Source organism: Amborella trichopoda, chromosome 1, assembly GCF_054954075.1.
Source record: "Amborella trichopoda isolate Santa Cruz 75 chromosome 1, AtrichopodaSantaCruz75HAP2 v2.0, whole genome shotgun sequence".
Taxonomy (NCBI): domain Eukaryota; kingdom Viridiplantae; phylum Streptophyta; class Magnoliopsida; order Amborellales; family Amborellaceae; genus Amborella; species Amborella trichopoda.
The window spans coordinates 57,956,425-57,973,140 of NC_142336.1; the positions used below are offsets into that span (position 1 = coordinate 57,956,425).

General features: G+C 34.5%; 1 protein-coding gene across 2 annotated transcripts; it reads left to right on the forward strand.

The window, feature by feature from the left end:
* The first annotated feature begins 1,060 nt into the window (after positions 1–1,060).
* On the forward strand, positions 1,061–16,132 carry LOC18440717 (putative inactive cadmium/zinc-transporting ATPase HMA3). 2 transcript variants are annotated; one of them, XM_020671474.2, is made up of 10 exons: positions 1,061–1,299; positions 1,696–1,891; positions 2,771–3,028; positions 3,584–3,681; positions 6,080–6,335; positions 8,475–8,612; positions 9,395–9,731; positions 11,326–11,528; positions 12,788–12,990; positions 14,681–16,132. In XM_020671474.2, the coding sequence occupies exons 1-10, from the start codon at positions 1,279–1,281 to the stop codon at positions 16,028–16,030; spliced, it is 3,060 nt and encodes a 1,019-aa protein (XP_020527133.1). In that variant the 5' UTR covers positions 1,061–1,278; the 3' UTR covers positions 16,031–16,132. The 2 variants fall into 2 exon arrangements, with proteins under 2 accessions (XP_020527133.1, XP_020527134.1); XM_020671475.2 differs by lacking the exons at positions 1,061–1,299; positions 1,696–1,891 and adding an exon at positions 2,126–2,670.
* Positions 16,133–16,716: the final 584 nt, after the last annotated feature.

A 16,716-nucleotide genomic window follows, 5' to 3' on the forward strand; every position in this document is an offset into this window, starting at 1 on the left:
AATGGGAAATATTTAAGAACATAAACAATAAAAATAGGAGAATTTTGACAATATTAAAATATAGGAAGCTTGCGTAATAATTAAGAATGTCTCAAATGTGTGGGAAGGAATTTATTAAATACTAACAATTATTTTCAAAAATAGATGAATTATGAAATATATGTCTAAAAAACAGTAAATAATTATTTTAGATTTTAGATAACGTTATAATATTTGACTCAACAATAAGAAATTTGAAACTAAAAACAGTATTTGAAATAGTATTATTTTGAAATAACACCCGATATTTTTCTACGAAAAAAGTGTTAACAATAAATAAATAGATATATATTTAATTCTTATCTTCATCAGCTAACAGAATGTATTGGCCCCTATAAAATTATACGCAAGACTTACAAATAATTTAAGAAAAAAATTTATATAAGGTTGTAACCTTTTTTGGGGTAGTTATGAGGTTACATGGAAGTAAGGCGGTCCTCAAAAATCAGTGGAAAGGAGTATTTTGAAGTTGGAAAATTATTGAGTTGATCATCTCCTCCTTTACATGTATGGATATAAAGTAAAGCAAGAATTCAAAACTTAAAAATAATACATCTTGTAACAAGTTATTTGAACCGTCTATTGCAAGTGTTTATATGTACGATCGATCTACATTATATTTAAAAATTTAAAATTTCATAATTAAAATTGAATATGAATTTTCAAGCCATTGTAAGTTTTCTGGCACTGAACTATATCTCCAGCAAAATTTAAAAGTTTGTTTTACCTATCTGCAGGCACCTTGTAAAAAATCTCACCCAAAATTTAAACCCCTGTATTAGTGAGGAGTACACTATATAAGGCTTTATTCGATTGCACTCAAATATCGAAATAACATAACAATAATATACCACTATCACCAACATAGTAAAGTAGTAATAGTGTTACAATAGCAAAAAGATAACAAATACAAATTCATGTGTCAAAATGCAAAATAAACTAAAAATAAATAAATAAATAAATAAATAATTTCAAAATCCTTTTATATCCCACTATTGCACAGGTGCAACCATTTCCCATCACCTTTTCTTCGTCTGCAAAAAAAAAAAAAAACCATCATCATGCCTTCGTTCCTTTCTTAGTCCAAGAATAGAAAATAAAACACCAAAAAAAAATCATTATTAGTTTCCTATATTTGTGTCTTTGTATCAGGTGCCCTGTATTCTCATCCCTTGTAGCTTGTTTGCAAAAGAGTAGAGAGAGAAAAAATCTTTAATTGTTGGGTAGAGAGAGAAAATCATGCATATATCAAACATGAAGGTATGGTTTCTTTGGTGGAGCACTCATGACTTTTCCTCTCTCTCTCTCTGGTTATTTTATTGTTTTTTTATTTTTTTCTCAGTTATATTCCTGTATCTACTCCCCCTGAATTCATGTCCTCCTGATTGGTTGGCATGAGAGTTCCCAAATAACTCTTTGTCTCCACCCCTGGTTGCATCTGTCTCTCTTCTCTTTCTCTCTCCACAGTTTTGTTTGGCCTCTGGTTGCACCAAGGCTGGCCTCACCACTATTACTCTCTCTCTCTGTCTCTCTCTCTCTTGTTTTTCCATTTCTTTTGAGTTTGAGTTATATATTCATATAAGAGCATTCCAAGAAAAAAAAGACTCAAACCTAACATGTGCCTTTCTCTTTCCTGTCTGGTTTGATGAACTTCAGATGGATGAGAGAGAAAAGAAGAGTGAGTTGCAAAAGAGCCACTTCAATGTGTTGGGTCTTTGTTGCCCAGCTGAGGTGCCTTTAATTGAGAGGATTCTCAAACCTCTCCAAGGAGTTCATAAAGTATGTGTAAATGTTCCTTCAAAGAGTGTCATGGTTCTACATGATCCCATCTCCATAACACAAGTTCAAATAGGTAAGGATCAATATTTCCTCCAGTTTATTGTTCCCTTTTTTTTTTTTTCTTTTTTCTTTTTTCTTTTTTGAACCATTGAAGTTACTTTTGATAGATTTTTTTTTTTCTTTTTAATGTCTGGGGTTGTTTTTTCTAAGACATCTGATTAATTGCGCAATTAATTTTTTTTTCCTTATTGGGTGAGTTGCACACATATTGAAAAAGCAAAATTGAAAGCACCTAGAAAACCCCAAATGTGTCTCTCTTTCAAGCCCCCAACTGACCTTTTTCCATTCATTCAAGTTACTTTTGCTAGATTTATTTTACCTTCTTTTAAGTTGGGTTATATATATATATATATTTTAAGGCATTGGATTAACTGGCCAAAAAGGAGGAAAATATTTTGTTTTCTTCTTTTTCTTGTAAAGTAGTCAAAAGATATTGTTATTGAGGTTTTAGGCATTTTGGTCATTCCAAATATCCTTTTAGCCTTTTCTGCAAATTTATACAAACGTATCTGATTTGATAATATTGAGAAATAGAAGATTCAATAAGCAGTAACGTCCGGGCGTTGAATTCCACCCAAACCAACTTTCAAGTTCTTGCTTTTTTTCCAAAATAGACTCTCTTTTTTTTTTCCTTTCTTCCTTTTTTTTATTTATCAAATTGCCGTTTTTGGTCTCTCTCACACAGAGGAGGGAGAGAGAGGAGTATGGCATTTGGCTTGTTTGGTGTACATAAACTGGACTCGGCCAAGGGACTTGCCCCTGGAGGAGGCGAGTCATGTGGCCAAAATCCAAGTATAATGTTATTGATATTTCTTTAGTTGTGAATTGTAGAAATGGCTTATGTATCTAACTGAGCACTTAACCCTCTTCTTTTTGCATAATTACCATTCAGTTGCCGCGCTAAACTCGGCGAGGCTTGACGCGAGCATTAGAGAGATCGGAGAGGCCATAAACCCTAAAAAATGGCCAAGTCGATTTACATTGGTGTCCGGATTTTTACTAATTTTATCTTTCACAAAATTTTGGTTTGAGCCTATGCATTGGTTGGCTCTTGGAGCTGTAGCGGTCGGAATTCCGCCAATTTTTATGAAGAGTTTTGTCACTCTCAGACGGTGGATACTTGATATAAACACACTTGTTATAATTGCAGGTAAATTTCTTGTGAAAATTCTGAATATTCAATTTGCAATGTTACCTTCAGAAAAACACACTTAAAATGACATATGTTAAGATGTCATTAAAGAAAGTACATTATCATCTATATGACTGAAGTTATTCTATGGTCATAAGTATCATCACCGTGTATAAAATGGATGGATGGTGATGGTGAGAGTGGCATTCACTGAATCATTATATGAACTGAGTTTACTAAATAATCTTGGGGTACTTCTTTTTTCAGATTGTATAATATAAGACCATTTATCTTTACAACAAGGTGGTCACAACTAATGTTAGCCATCAAATATCAAATAATAGAGCTTAAAGTATGTCATAAAGTTTGAGATTTTTTTCTTTTTTTAACGTGGATCCTAATCAATAACACACACTCTGCCTTTCTACTTCAAATCTAACAATCAAAAGGGCTTGTGATCTTATTATACATATAGTAAATGGTATTATTGTGGCATTTCCTCCTTTTTTTTTTACCTTACAGATATTCTCTTTAGTAGTTCTCTTTTGCCCAATTTTTGTTCTCTCTATGCAGTGGCTGGAACTATAGCATTGGGAGACTACATTGAAGCTGGTTTTATTGTTGTCCTCTTCACCTCAGCCGAATGGATAGAATCCCTCACCAGCTACAAGGTTTATATTCGAAACTAATTTACTTATAAATCACATTCAATTATTATCACTAATCTAACATGAAACGTAAAATGAGAGAGAGAAAGAGATGGAGAGAGTTTAGCTGTTCAATTATTGATCTATTAATTAGTTGGTTTAAGCCATGAGAAATCTTCATATAGCCCAATATATATAAAACCAGTGTTTGAAAAATTGTCGATTCGGATCTAAATCGTTCGATCTGAATCGGATATTGTTCAAAGCAATATTAATCCAATGATATATCGGGATCTGAAAGAACCATGGTTTTTACATTATTTTAATATAAAATTTATTTTTTAATATAAATTTCTTACACCGCACGTACCTACTGCGGCCACTGTTTATATTATTTTATTTAAAACTACTTACGCTGTTGTAAGCACTGGTTATATTATTTTATTTAAAATTCTTACACATACCAATCAGCGTTATAGCATGCAGCTTTACCTAAAAGGCTAACAGGTAGACTATTTTATGGCTATTTCAGCCTTTAGTCATTGGATTTGGGACTATTTCTACTTGGTTTTCAAGTACTTCATTGGACCTCATTTACAAGGGTATGGTTTCCATAAGGTTGCAAGTCGCAACCTTAAACAATCCATTTAAGGCGCACCTTTAAATTTCATTGTAGCATATAATTTTGATGTAAAACTATTATTAAGATTATCTCAAAATCTATTTTCATATTTAGTTATAAAATTTTAAATTTTAAAAATGATTAAAATCAAGTAGATCTATAAACATATGAAAATCTTGAAAATGGATGGTCTATATAATGTGTTGTAAGATGCATCACTTTTGGGACTCAAAATCCTTTCTTTTTTCATAGTCATACATCTCAACATTGAGACGATCAATTAGAGGGTTTTTTAATACTAAAACAACCGTTTTCGATAGATTTTTGAGGTGCATCCGTAGTTCTACATTTTAAGGTTGCAACCTTATATAAACTTTTTCCTTTTTGGGTATAAAGGCTTATTTGGCCTAAGACAACTAATTTCTTTTAGAAACTAAAATAACACTATTTTAAAATATTTAAAATGATTTTTTTCAAATATTTTGAGTTAAAAATTTGCTTATTTGACCGATTCTCCTAATTTATTGTTAAATTTTTAGATTTTTATATTAGATGATATTATAAGACAAATTTCAAATTTATTTTTATTTGTCTAGTAAATTAATAATAAAATAAGAAAATACATGCCAATATATCTAATTTTAATGTATAATATTGTCTTCAGTTAGATTTTAATAAATATTTGATGAGAATCTTCGTACAGGGAACAAAAATCCAAATATTCGCCTAGTGATAAAAAAAAGTGAAAGTTGATAATACAATACCCTAATTTCTTATTGGATTATTAACAAACAACATTTATAATGAATTGTAATAATTTTTTGAGATTTTTTTGAAGGTTTAATCCGACTGACTCCTGATCTGGATCGCCGATTCACCGATCCGGATGGATTTTTGGGGTGCCCGATCCGTACCGATCTGTTTTTTAAACACGGTGTAAAACATATAAACCCGCTAATAGCATGCTCCATGGAGGATTATACTGTACAAGAACATAACTGGGCCAAAGAGTAAATTGGGATGGTTTTTTAATATAAATTTTTGGGATCCATCTGAGTATCATGAGAGGATTATATATATATTTGAAGTTCTTGAACACCTAGATCTTGCCCTCCAAAAATCAGATCGTTCTTATTTAATGTTGGGGCAATTAATTTTTTTGAGGTGCCCCACCGTTTTTCCTTTTTTTAGTGTTTTTTATAAGACCGGTTATTAGGTTCTCGAGGCTACATTCTCAAAACTTATTTGGTCTAAAAAATATTCATAACCTGGAGTTTACTGTGAGGGAGCAAATCGATAAACATATATAAGTAGCATTTTGCGATGTTTAATCTAAATGGACCTTAAGAAGGGCGTCAGCCATAATTTCATACCTAATGATATTTTATTTTAACTTTTTGTTAGATGATTTTGACATGAAATTTGGAGGGCACACCATTTTACACTATTTTTATAGAGCACACTATTCTTTATAAGACAAAATGACCAGAATTTTTTTTCAATTTTTATCCGGTGCCCCTCTATGAGAAGTGGGCAAACCTAAATTTTATGTCAAAATAATTTATGAAATAAACAATAAAAACTAAATGTGAGAGACACTCTGAGTTGTCCCATCAAGATCAAAAGCTTAAAGGCTAACTATAACTATCGATTTGGTTCAAACGATTGGAATTAGCAGTCACATGTATCCATGATTAACCTACACAAAGATTTCTCTTAAGTTGCTTGGCTCTCTCTCTCTCTTGGTTACTTATTGAAAATTTCATTTATTAATCAAATTAGATCTGTATTATTGGTTAGGCACATGCGGCCATGCAGTCTTTGATGAGCATGGCTCCTCAAAAAGCCGTTTTAGCACAAAGTGGGGCAACTGTAGACACCAAAGACGTGAAATTAAACACATTGCTCGCGGTGAAAGCTGGAGATATGATCCCAATAGATGGTATTGTTGTAGAGGGAAGAAGTGAAGTCGACGAAAAGACCCTCACTGGAGAGCCCTATCCAGTCACAAAAGACCCTCAATCCCAAGTTTGGGCCGGTACCCTCAATTTAAATGGTATAATATCAATAACTTTACTTTTAATTCATTCCTAAGTTTGTGTAAGGGATCAATTGGCTTTCCTAACCTACTCTAAATTCATCAATAAATATGTATTTTCAAAACTACATGTTGGGTAGGCCCGCAAACTTAATATTTGGTGTGCTTTTTTGGCCTATTCTAAATTTAGATAATTTTTATACGGAAAATTGTTTCATACAACGGGGACCGCATTTCTACATTTGTAGTCTCCGATGTGTAAAGCATCCATCTTAAAGATGGATGCAAATATGTGGCCCATCTAAAATCAATTGAAACCAACGGTTCAAATGTTTTCTTGATAGAATTATTCTTTTTAGTTTTTAAAATTTATTTATTTCTTCATATTCATGATCTCCATGTGAAAGATTACATATCCTTAAATTTTAGGTCCAAAAATCTATCTCAAAAGTAGATTTTTAAGAGGTGACTCATTTCTGCAAGGACTCATATAAACCGTGTACTTTTTATATTGGTGTGGGTTTTAATAGAGTTGCAGTTTTATGATTTTCTGTGAAGCTGCATCACAAAACTTTGCAAAAAAAATGCAATCTCACTGCTGGAAACTCTTGTAATAGTGTAGGAATTATTTCTTTTCTAGACTATGAAATTTGTTTATTTCTTTTTCTGAATTATGAAATTTAAAGCTTAAAAAATAGTGGAGATTCGACACATCTGTAAATACTTCAAACGGACAGCTAATAGAACTTGTAGACCACTTTTCAAAACTTGGTATCCATATTTTTTAAATCCATAATTATGGAAGCCAAGATGATTATTGTAAGTTTTCGAGCACCAAAATTGCATTTTCCAAATTTAGGTCTAGCATCATAAGACTGCGGGCCCACAAAATGCTTTCTTATTTTATATTTGTTGAACTTTCTCAAAATATGCTAAGATGTTGAGAATATTCTCTCCCATTAATCCAACTCCACTAAGCCTTAAAGTAGTGGTGGGGGTAACTAATCTTGTTGGCCCTATTGGAAAATAAGTGTGGAACCTTATAAAAAACACTTGTTGTATTGGCCCTTGATGAAAAATAAAATGAACACTACTCAAAAGAGATCTGTAGTTTTGTACGATAGGATCTGTTAGTACAATTCCAATAGTTAACAAATGTTGTGACATTAACAAGTTCTTACCCTTCCATTACTTCTTGATGTTGCACCAGTTCCTGTAGTAGGGTTGTTAAACTATGAGCTGTATTTTGCATTTCGTTCTATTAACGATAAACGGGTAGGGGACTTTCTCCTCCACTAACTTACCCAAAAATAAAATAAAATTGGTACTTGATAATTTGATTGTTACATGAGGTACTTGAATATTTACCTTTGGAGAATTGATTCTTAGATTATTTGCTTATGGAACTTGGTGAGAATCTTCCTTCAGGTGAAACAATTCTTTTTGTAAGGATATTCATGAGTCATTGATGCCCTCAAATAAAACTCTATCTAGGAGCATTTTAGGATCTTAAAAGTTAGATATGCAACCTCCTCAACCTAGAAACCAACATCAATAGAAGAGAAAAAATGGAAGAGTATCGAAAGCACTCAATCTAATTAAAACAATTTCTTAAAATTAAACAAATCAATTTTTGGAGGGACAGATCTAAGTGCTATTGAGCTCAAAATCTAAAATTTTCGAAAATACTCATCCAATCCCAAAGCTTTAGAAGGTATAAATCCACTTAAGTAGCTATTTTGCCCCGGAGAGTAAGTGTATATTTCACATAAGGGATGACCAGTCTAACACCTTCCCCAAACGTTTTTATTTAATTTTACAAAAACACAACAAAAGAAGCACAAGATCTTGAGTTCAAATAGTTGCAAATGGGTACAATGTTTAATAATTTATCCCTTATAATTATTTTGAAAAGTGTTATAAATTACAAAGGAAATAAAAAATAAGAAAACCTCGAGACTCAGAGGATTATGGGGAATTTCCATATGGAATCCTCCTCCTCTAGGTTCCAATCCAACTCGGCCGAAGAGAAAAGGGAAAATGATTGTGGCTTTATGTATAAGCGTGTGGGTTTTTTTTAACAAGAAATCTTTGATTTCTATTGTTATTTTGTTTTGTTTCATATATGTTCATGACGGAATTGATACTTATATTTAGGGTACATGAGCATCAAGACTGTGGCTCTAGCTGAGGATTCGGCCGTGGCTAGAATGGCAAAGCTTGTAGAGGAGGCCCAACAAAACACATCCAAAACACAACGAATTGTAGAGGTCTTTGCTAAGTATTATACACCAGGTAATCCATTGTTACGTCTGTTGTCCTCTTTCTTCTTATAATTTGTTTTGGCAGCTTAGAGTTTTTACTCCTAAAATTTCCTCTTTATTTGGAGGGTTCATGACAAGAACCCTACTAGTCCTCTCCATTCTCAATTTAGAGAAACGTATTAAATGCCATTCTTAATGATAATATAAGAAAACCTATGTCACATGGCTTCTCATCAGCTATTCCATCCGGTCCATAATGGACACACTTGGTTATGTTTTTAGACATATTAAAGATGCAAAACTTGTGTTTGACACTTTAGAAACCCTAGACATTTTTTTAAAGAACTTTTCTTATTGATATATCAATGTAAAAGAACTTAATATCATCTAACATCTCATGTGTCTTTTCTTTAAATAATGTACACAAATGTTATATAAAAGGCCAAGTTTGAGATTAACGTTTCAAATACTTCATGTCCGCGTCAGAAGCTGTCACATGTGCATGTATCTATGCAAGATAATAATAAAACAATATTGGTCGTCTCCCCCGATTGTTCCACTTAAATTATACGCGGTATCACCGACACATTAATCCAATGGTGGGACGCAGAATACTAAATCTGAGCCCCTATTGGCAATTCACATTCCTAGAGTGCCTATAAGCGTATGGGGAGCCCTATGAGCCTGGCCTACACAATGTCGAGCAAAATTAATTCTTAATTTTACCTTGATTATGTTAGAAAAGTTGGTCACGCAATATTGAAAGATGAAACTGATATAGTACATTCTTCTCCTTTTCTCTTTATTTGGCAGTCATACTCGTATTAGCAGTGGGGTTAGCAATAATCCCTTTGTCATTAAGATCAGAGAATTGGCACCACTATCTTTACTTGTCCTTGGTCGTGCTCATGTGCGCATGTCCTTGCGCTCTCGTCCTCTCGACACCGATCGTTATGGCCTGTGCCTTGTCAAGAATGTCGTCAATCGGGGTATTGGTAAAGGGCGGAGATTATCTTGAGAAGCTTGCGAAAATCAAAATAATGGCCTTCGATAAAACCGGGACGATTACTAGAGGGAAGTTCTCGGTCTCAGAAATGATCTCTCTCTCCAAGGATGAAGAAGATGTTGGCCTAGACAAGATGCTGTATTGGTAAGCTTGCACTAAGTAATTTGTGTTTTTTTTTTTTTAAATAACTTGCATTAACAATAGAATTAGAGACACACACACAAAAAAAAGAATAACAGATTAATATGTATCTTGAAACATGTAAACTGTAGTAGGTCCAGGCATTTATTTTCCTCAAACATGCCCCAAATATGTTCCCAATACTAAGTGTGTCGTGAAATAGTACAGTATGTGCCTCTTATGGGGGACCTGTGCCATTTACAATAAGAGCATGTAAAGGGTATTCCTACCGGAGCACAATGTACACTTACTCTATCATGTAAAAAGCTTAGCTAAGAGGCTTTTTTAGATCTGAAATTTTAGGACCCACTTCATATTCATAACAAAATAATCACCAATGGAGATGAGTATTTTCAAAAAAAAAAAAAAAAAATTTAAATTTTGGATGATTTCCATTCAATTTTTAGCTTTCTTTTTTTCAAACACATATAAAATGCTTTGTATTTTTCCTCGAGGTTTAAGTTAGGGCAAGCTTTTTATGTTTCTCCTACCACATAAAACGTATATACTTCTCCTTATCCAACCGTCCATTCTGAATGGAAGGCTAAGATTGTCCCAGTTACAACATCGCTATATTATTTTATTTTTAATTTTTTTTTTCTATAAATTATTTTGGCACCAAATTTTGGACGTCCAATCCTCTATTAAACTCGTACTAGAAAAAAATATAAAAAATTATTTCCAATAAAATAAAATGACCAAAATACCTCTGAAAGTTTCAAGGGGTAATTTGATCATTATATTTTATAAAAAAATACTTTTAATATTTTTTATAGGTGCGCCCTAATGAGAATATGGCACATACAAAATTTCATATTCATACAATTTGTATAAAAAAAAAAACTAAAAATAAAATACTTTGAGACGTCGGACCTAAGATAAAATGGTGAGTGGCTCTCTTGATCAAAATTAAACGGCTGGATGGTAGGAAAAGCATAGATCTTCTATGCTGTAAGGGAAGTATAGAAACCTTTCCCTGAAGTTTATGAGGTTATGTCTAAAATTGGGCCCTATAACTCTCTTCTTGCTTGAGAGAAATACATGGTAGTTTGTGTCAAAGTCAAGTTAGTGGATGCCACCGTATCTCACACTAGAGAAAATGTATTAGCCATTTTTAGATCATACTCAAAATCCTCTCTCTCTCTCTCTCTCACTCAGGTTACCATGTCTCATCTCTCTCTCTCTCTTGTTAGTGGAGGCTACCATGTCTTACACTCTTGTCTCCCACCATGAAAAGTGCATCAGCTCTTTCTGTGCTGACATTTCTTTTCTGTTGTCTGATTTAAAAGTCCGAATCCGATGAATCCCAGGATGTCCAATTCAAGTTCCCCGGTTCAATTTGGGTGACTCAGATCCAGGGACACCCAAGTTGGATCGGACGACAATTAATAAAGAAACTAAAGAAAAATCGAGAGGATAAAGGCACTACTTCAGGATCTCTATGAGTGATTTCGATTCGAATCGGTGATTTTAAATCACTATTATCAAGACTTGGTTACTTTTACTCTTTCCTCATATATATATATATAAATATTACTAATTAAAATGTATAATTCAGGGTTACAAGCTTGGAGAGCAAATCAAGCCATCCGATGGCTGCTGCTCTTGTTGATTACTGTAGATCAAAGGGGATTGAACCTGCAACCGAGAAGGTGAAAGACTTCCAAAATTTTCCTGGCGAGGGCATTTCTGGAATAATTGATGGGAAGTGTATTTTTATAGGAAATCAGAAAATGTCATCAAGGGCAGGGTGTAAATCTGGTAAGAAATTGTGACTCATTATTAGCGAAACTACTCCACTTTTCCCAAAAGAAAGTGTTTTTAAATTTCATAATTTTAAAATTCGATCTTGGCTTTTCTACCTTAATTTTATACTGGAAAAGTATGCAATAAGGTTCTCCCTCTAATATCAAACATCTTGGAAAGGTGTGAGTTAGGAATTTTTGGCAACCTTACCTATAGAAGAAGTAACGTGGTTGTTTTCGATAGGGAAAAGTTTATATAGAGCCGCGGCTTTAAACAATCAATATTTGAGTCTACATCAAAAATTTCACTAGAGGAGGTTGTTTTGATGCCTAAATATTTTCAAATCGATCATCTCGACATCGATATATATGGACATGAGAAAAAAGTGGATTTTAAGTTTTGGAAATAGTTTATTTTGTAACACATTTTTGGACCGTCAATTTTCAAGATTTTCAAGTTTTTATAGATCTGTCGGTCTATACTATTTTTAAAGCTTTAAACCCTATAAATAAATTTGAAAATATATTTTAAGGCTATCACAAAGATTTTCAATATTAAAATCATATTTCTCGACATTATTTGAAGGTAGGCTCTAACTTGATTGTTTAGAGCCTAAGCTCTATACGGCACCCTTTTCGATATATTATATTTTAGTTGGACGGTAAAAATTTGACATTTTTAAATATAATGCCAAAAATGTAACAGATCTTCTATAACAAAAAAAAGAGTTTATATAAGGTGTCAACCTTATATTGTATAATTGGCACCTCAAAAGCCGACTGAAAAAAGTTATACTGACGCTAGTAAAAACCCTTCAATTGATCATCTCGACCACGACATATGGGTATAGAAAAGAAATAAAAAAGGATTTCAAGTCTTAAAAATAGTATCATCAAACATATTATTTGGACTGTCTATTTTCAAAATTTTCTAGTGTTTATACATATGCTTGATTAAAACTATTTTGGAAATTTAAATTTTATGACTAGGGATATAAAAAGATTCCAGGCCATTTGAAGATTTCTAATATCAAGATTGTATCTTCTGGCAAAATTTGAGGGCGCAACTTACTTCGATTATTTATAGCGGACACCTTATATAAACCTCACCCACAAAATAACATCAAATCTATACCGTTTAACTAAAACATAAAATATAAATTACTGCAACTTTACTTCTGCATGTCTTACATAATCTTTTTCCCTTAAATATATCGAATATTATATGTCGTATCTTATTTTATTTATTCATTTTTTAGTTTTATATACTTTCAGTTCCAGATATTACAAGTGAACACAAGGGAGGAGGAACAGTTGGGTATGTGTTAATTGGAGAGAAAGTGGTGGGATATTTCACCCTTTCCGATGATGTCCGCTTTGGTGCTTTGGGAGTGATTAGGGAATTGAAAAACATGGGGATCAAAGTGGCAATGCTTACTGGAGACACCAATGCGGCCGCCCTACGTGTAAATAATAAGGTGCAATATCTCACCCTCTTCCTCCTTAAGTTTTCCCTTTCTATGGGAAAAAGTTTAAATAAGGCCTACATACGGCTGTTAATGGGCCCGATACAGGCTAGGTCATAATTCATGTATAGTTAGCCGGCCCAGCTCGGGGCCTTAAAATAAATAAATAAATAAATTTTGGGCCCAGCTTGAGCCCTCTTAAAATCTTACTTATGAGGCCTGAACTTAAAAAATTGGAATGGGCCGGGCCTTATTATAAATGCAGGAACAAATTTATTTTAAAAGCTTATGAAAATTTTTTAGCCTGACCCGAAATGGGCACAACACAACCTGTTAACGCTTGTTTCGACAGAAATAAGAAAGATATTAAGCCCTAAAAACATTTCATGTTGTAACATATTATTGAGCTGCCTATTTTCAAGTGTCTATAAATCTTGTAGATTTGCAACATTCTTTTATGTTTAAATTTCATAGTTAGGGCTAAAATAGACTTTCATGCCATTATAGGATTCCGGCATCCGAACAATAGACTTTGCTAATTGCCACTGTGGATATCCCTAGACTAAAAATAAAATAAAAATTATAGTTAGAAAACAGGAAATGGTAAAAGAACAGGCTGCCATTTATATAAGGTGGCTGCCTTATGAAAATAATAAGGGCTGCACCTCCAAACACCGTCAAAAAAATATTGCTCGGATGCCGGAATCCTATAGGGTGCGGTTTGTATAGACCCGAGGCTCTAAACAATCAAAGTAGAGCACACCTTCAAATAGGGTCAAGAAATATGGTTTCAATATTGGAAATCTTTATGACAGCCTTAAAATATATTTTCATATTTAATTAGAAAATTTAAAGCTTAAAAAATAGTGTAGATCAAGCAGATCTATGAAAACTTGAAAATATTGAAAATTGATGGTCCAAAAATGTGTTACAAGATGCACTATTTCCAAAACTTGAAATCCATTTTTATCCTCATGTTTATGCATCTTGATGTTAAGATGATCAATTTAAGGATATTTGGGCATCAAAACAAACTCTTCTAGTGAAATTTTTGATGTGAGCTCTAATTTGATTGTTTAGAGCCTCGGCTCTATTTAAACTTTTTCCATCTAGTAAAATAAAAGGTTACACCAAGCTTTTGTTTGGACGGCCCAACAACTCCACCAATGCAGAAGTTATTTGGTATGTGGAAAACGTTTTCTTTTTTTTTTTTGGGGAGAAATGAATAATTCAATACCTTATCATATCTTTTGATTAATGTTAAAATACATTAAAACAAAACACATGATCTTGAGTTGGAATAGTTGCAAATTGGTAGAATGTTAAATACTTTATCGCTCATAAGTATTTTGATAAATAAATAAAAAAAAAACATCGAAAGCATACTTTTATTTTTTAAGAGCCTGGGAGTTTTGGACGTATTTCTTAATAGCACGTTACACCAAACTGCACCAGTTTTCATTCCTAAATAGTATGAACGAAGAAATAAAAAGAAGTCTACTTTTAGACGATCAATCAGAATGAGGCTCGATCAAATAAAAATTTCAAAGAAAATGTATTTGGGGGATTTCTCATGCTTTTAAATTCCGTATTGGGCTTTTCAATTCTTAAACAATAAGGCTTTAAGCGAAGCTGATCTGCGTTCTTTATAATGCTTTTGCTTTCTATGATTGTCACACTGTTACTGTGCATACCCATGCAGCTAGAGAAGGCCATAGGAATCATGCATGCCGAGCTCCTTCCCGACGAAAAGGCGAAGCTGATCGTCGATCTCAAAAAATCCGAAGGTCAAATAGCAATGATCGGCGATGGGATCAACGACGCGCCTGCCCTCGCCTCCTCAGATGTCGGAATAGCCATGGGAGCTACGGGATCTGCAATAGCCTCAGAGACCTCTCACATAACCCTAATGTCTGACGACCTCAAAAGGTTGCCGGATATTGTTAAAATTAGCCGGAAAACTTGCCAGAAAATCATGGAAAACGTTTTCCTTTCCATGATCACCAAGTTAGGGGTTGTTGCATTGGCCCTTAGTGGGCACCCCCTCATATGGGCAGCCATGTTAGCCGATGTTGGCACGTGCTTGGTTGTAATATTCAACAGTACCTTACTGTTGGGCAAATGGGGATTAGTGGGGATGGCACGTGCGACACATAGGCACAAGTGTTGTGCGCAAAAGGAGGGTTCTTGTCAAGAGAGGCACTCCATGTGCGAGGGAAAAGCTGCGTGTTCTCAGGACTTGAAACACGGCGCGTGTGAAGACAAAGGCTCGTGCGGCGAGATCTTGAAGCATGGCACATGTGGAGAAAGAGGCCCTTGTTGCCAAAGCTCAACAGGCGTCGGGAATACACACGTGCATGATCATGAGGTCGGTGTCGGGAATTCACATGTGCATGATCATGAGGTCGGTGTCGGGAATTCACACGTGCATGATCACGAGGTCGGTGTTGGGAATTCACACGTGCATAATCACGAGGTCGGTGTCGGGTATTCACACGTGCATAATCACGAGGTGGGACATATTGACACATGCGAGAAAAGATGTGGAACCCATGCGGACACGTGCATAGATAGCTCAGACACACGAGTGGAGTCAGATGATCGCTCTCACGAGGGGAATCAAGTCAACACGTGTCAAGATCATGTTCCTCGCACATGCGGATCACATAGAGTGAAGAAGGGCGATACGTGTCCGAACCTTGTGTCCCGCTCTTGTGGATTCCATGGAGGGGATGCAGGCGACACGTTTAGAAGCCATGAGACTCGGGCCCAAAGGAGTTCATCATCTCACGCATGTGCAGAAAATTGCATCCCCGCGCGTACTAATTTCGATAAGTGTCTCCATGGTTCGTGCGAAGAATCAAATGAGCACGTGGGAAACTCTCACACTTGTGCAACAAATGCGTATAGAGAGGGTGATTACAAGCATGTGTATGGTGATACCACACGTGTGGAGATTGTGGGGATCCATATATGCATGAGACACGGTGGGTGTTGTGGGAGGGACATTGAAGAAATTAGGGTTTCTTTGCCTGAGATTGTAATCGAGTAAAAAGAAATCATGAAATAATTGGTAATAATATGAGCAAACCGTACACCTCCCGTGTGTGATGTATAACATGCACAGAGGGGATGTGTATGGGTACTTCATTTATTTGTGATTTTGGTCCCGCGGCTAAATCACTAAGTCGGAGCTTTTTGCGACCTTGTGGGCACGTTTGTTTGGTGAAAGTTTTGGCTTCTGAAGTTGAAATTTTGAATTTTTCATCTTCATGCAGGGCACAAAAGGGGTGGCGTCCACTCTTTTCCAGACTAACGCTATGTTTGGCAAAACATGATATCTTTATTCAAATTTTTAAAAAATCTGAATAAAGACGTTGTCGGTCTATTATATATCTGTTATCTTATTTTTTGTGGACAATAAATTTCCACATGAAATATTGAACTGTTTGAAAAAAAAAAGAAAAAAGAGAGGAAAGACATGATCGACAATTTCTCCAATCCAAGAGTTGATGAGTACATGTTTGGAGAATGGGGAGAAGGACGAGAACAGTGAAACCATCATTCAAGTACTTCCCCACAATCTTAGCGTCTAAAACTTTGATTGTTACCAAACATACCCTTATGCGGCCAATTTCAAATAGAAAAAGTCGAGAAAATTTCCCGAAGCCAAAATATTTATGCTCCTGCCACGAGCATATTCACATTCACTCCCTCTGCTAAAAATGTTTCTAGAAA

Coding starts and splice junctions, on each gene's coding strand:
- LOC18440717 (XM_020671474.2), top strand. CDS start 1,279: ATGCATATATCAAACATGAAG. Junction 3,029..3,583: donor CACACTTGTTATAATTGCAG/GTAAATTTCTTG, acceptor CTCTCTATGCAG/TGGCTGGAACTATAGCATTG. Junction 3,682..6,079: donor AATCCCTCACCAGCTACAAG/GTTTATATTCGA, acceptor ATTATTGGTTAG/GCACATGCGGCCATGCAGTC.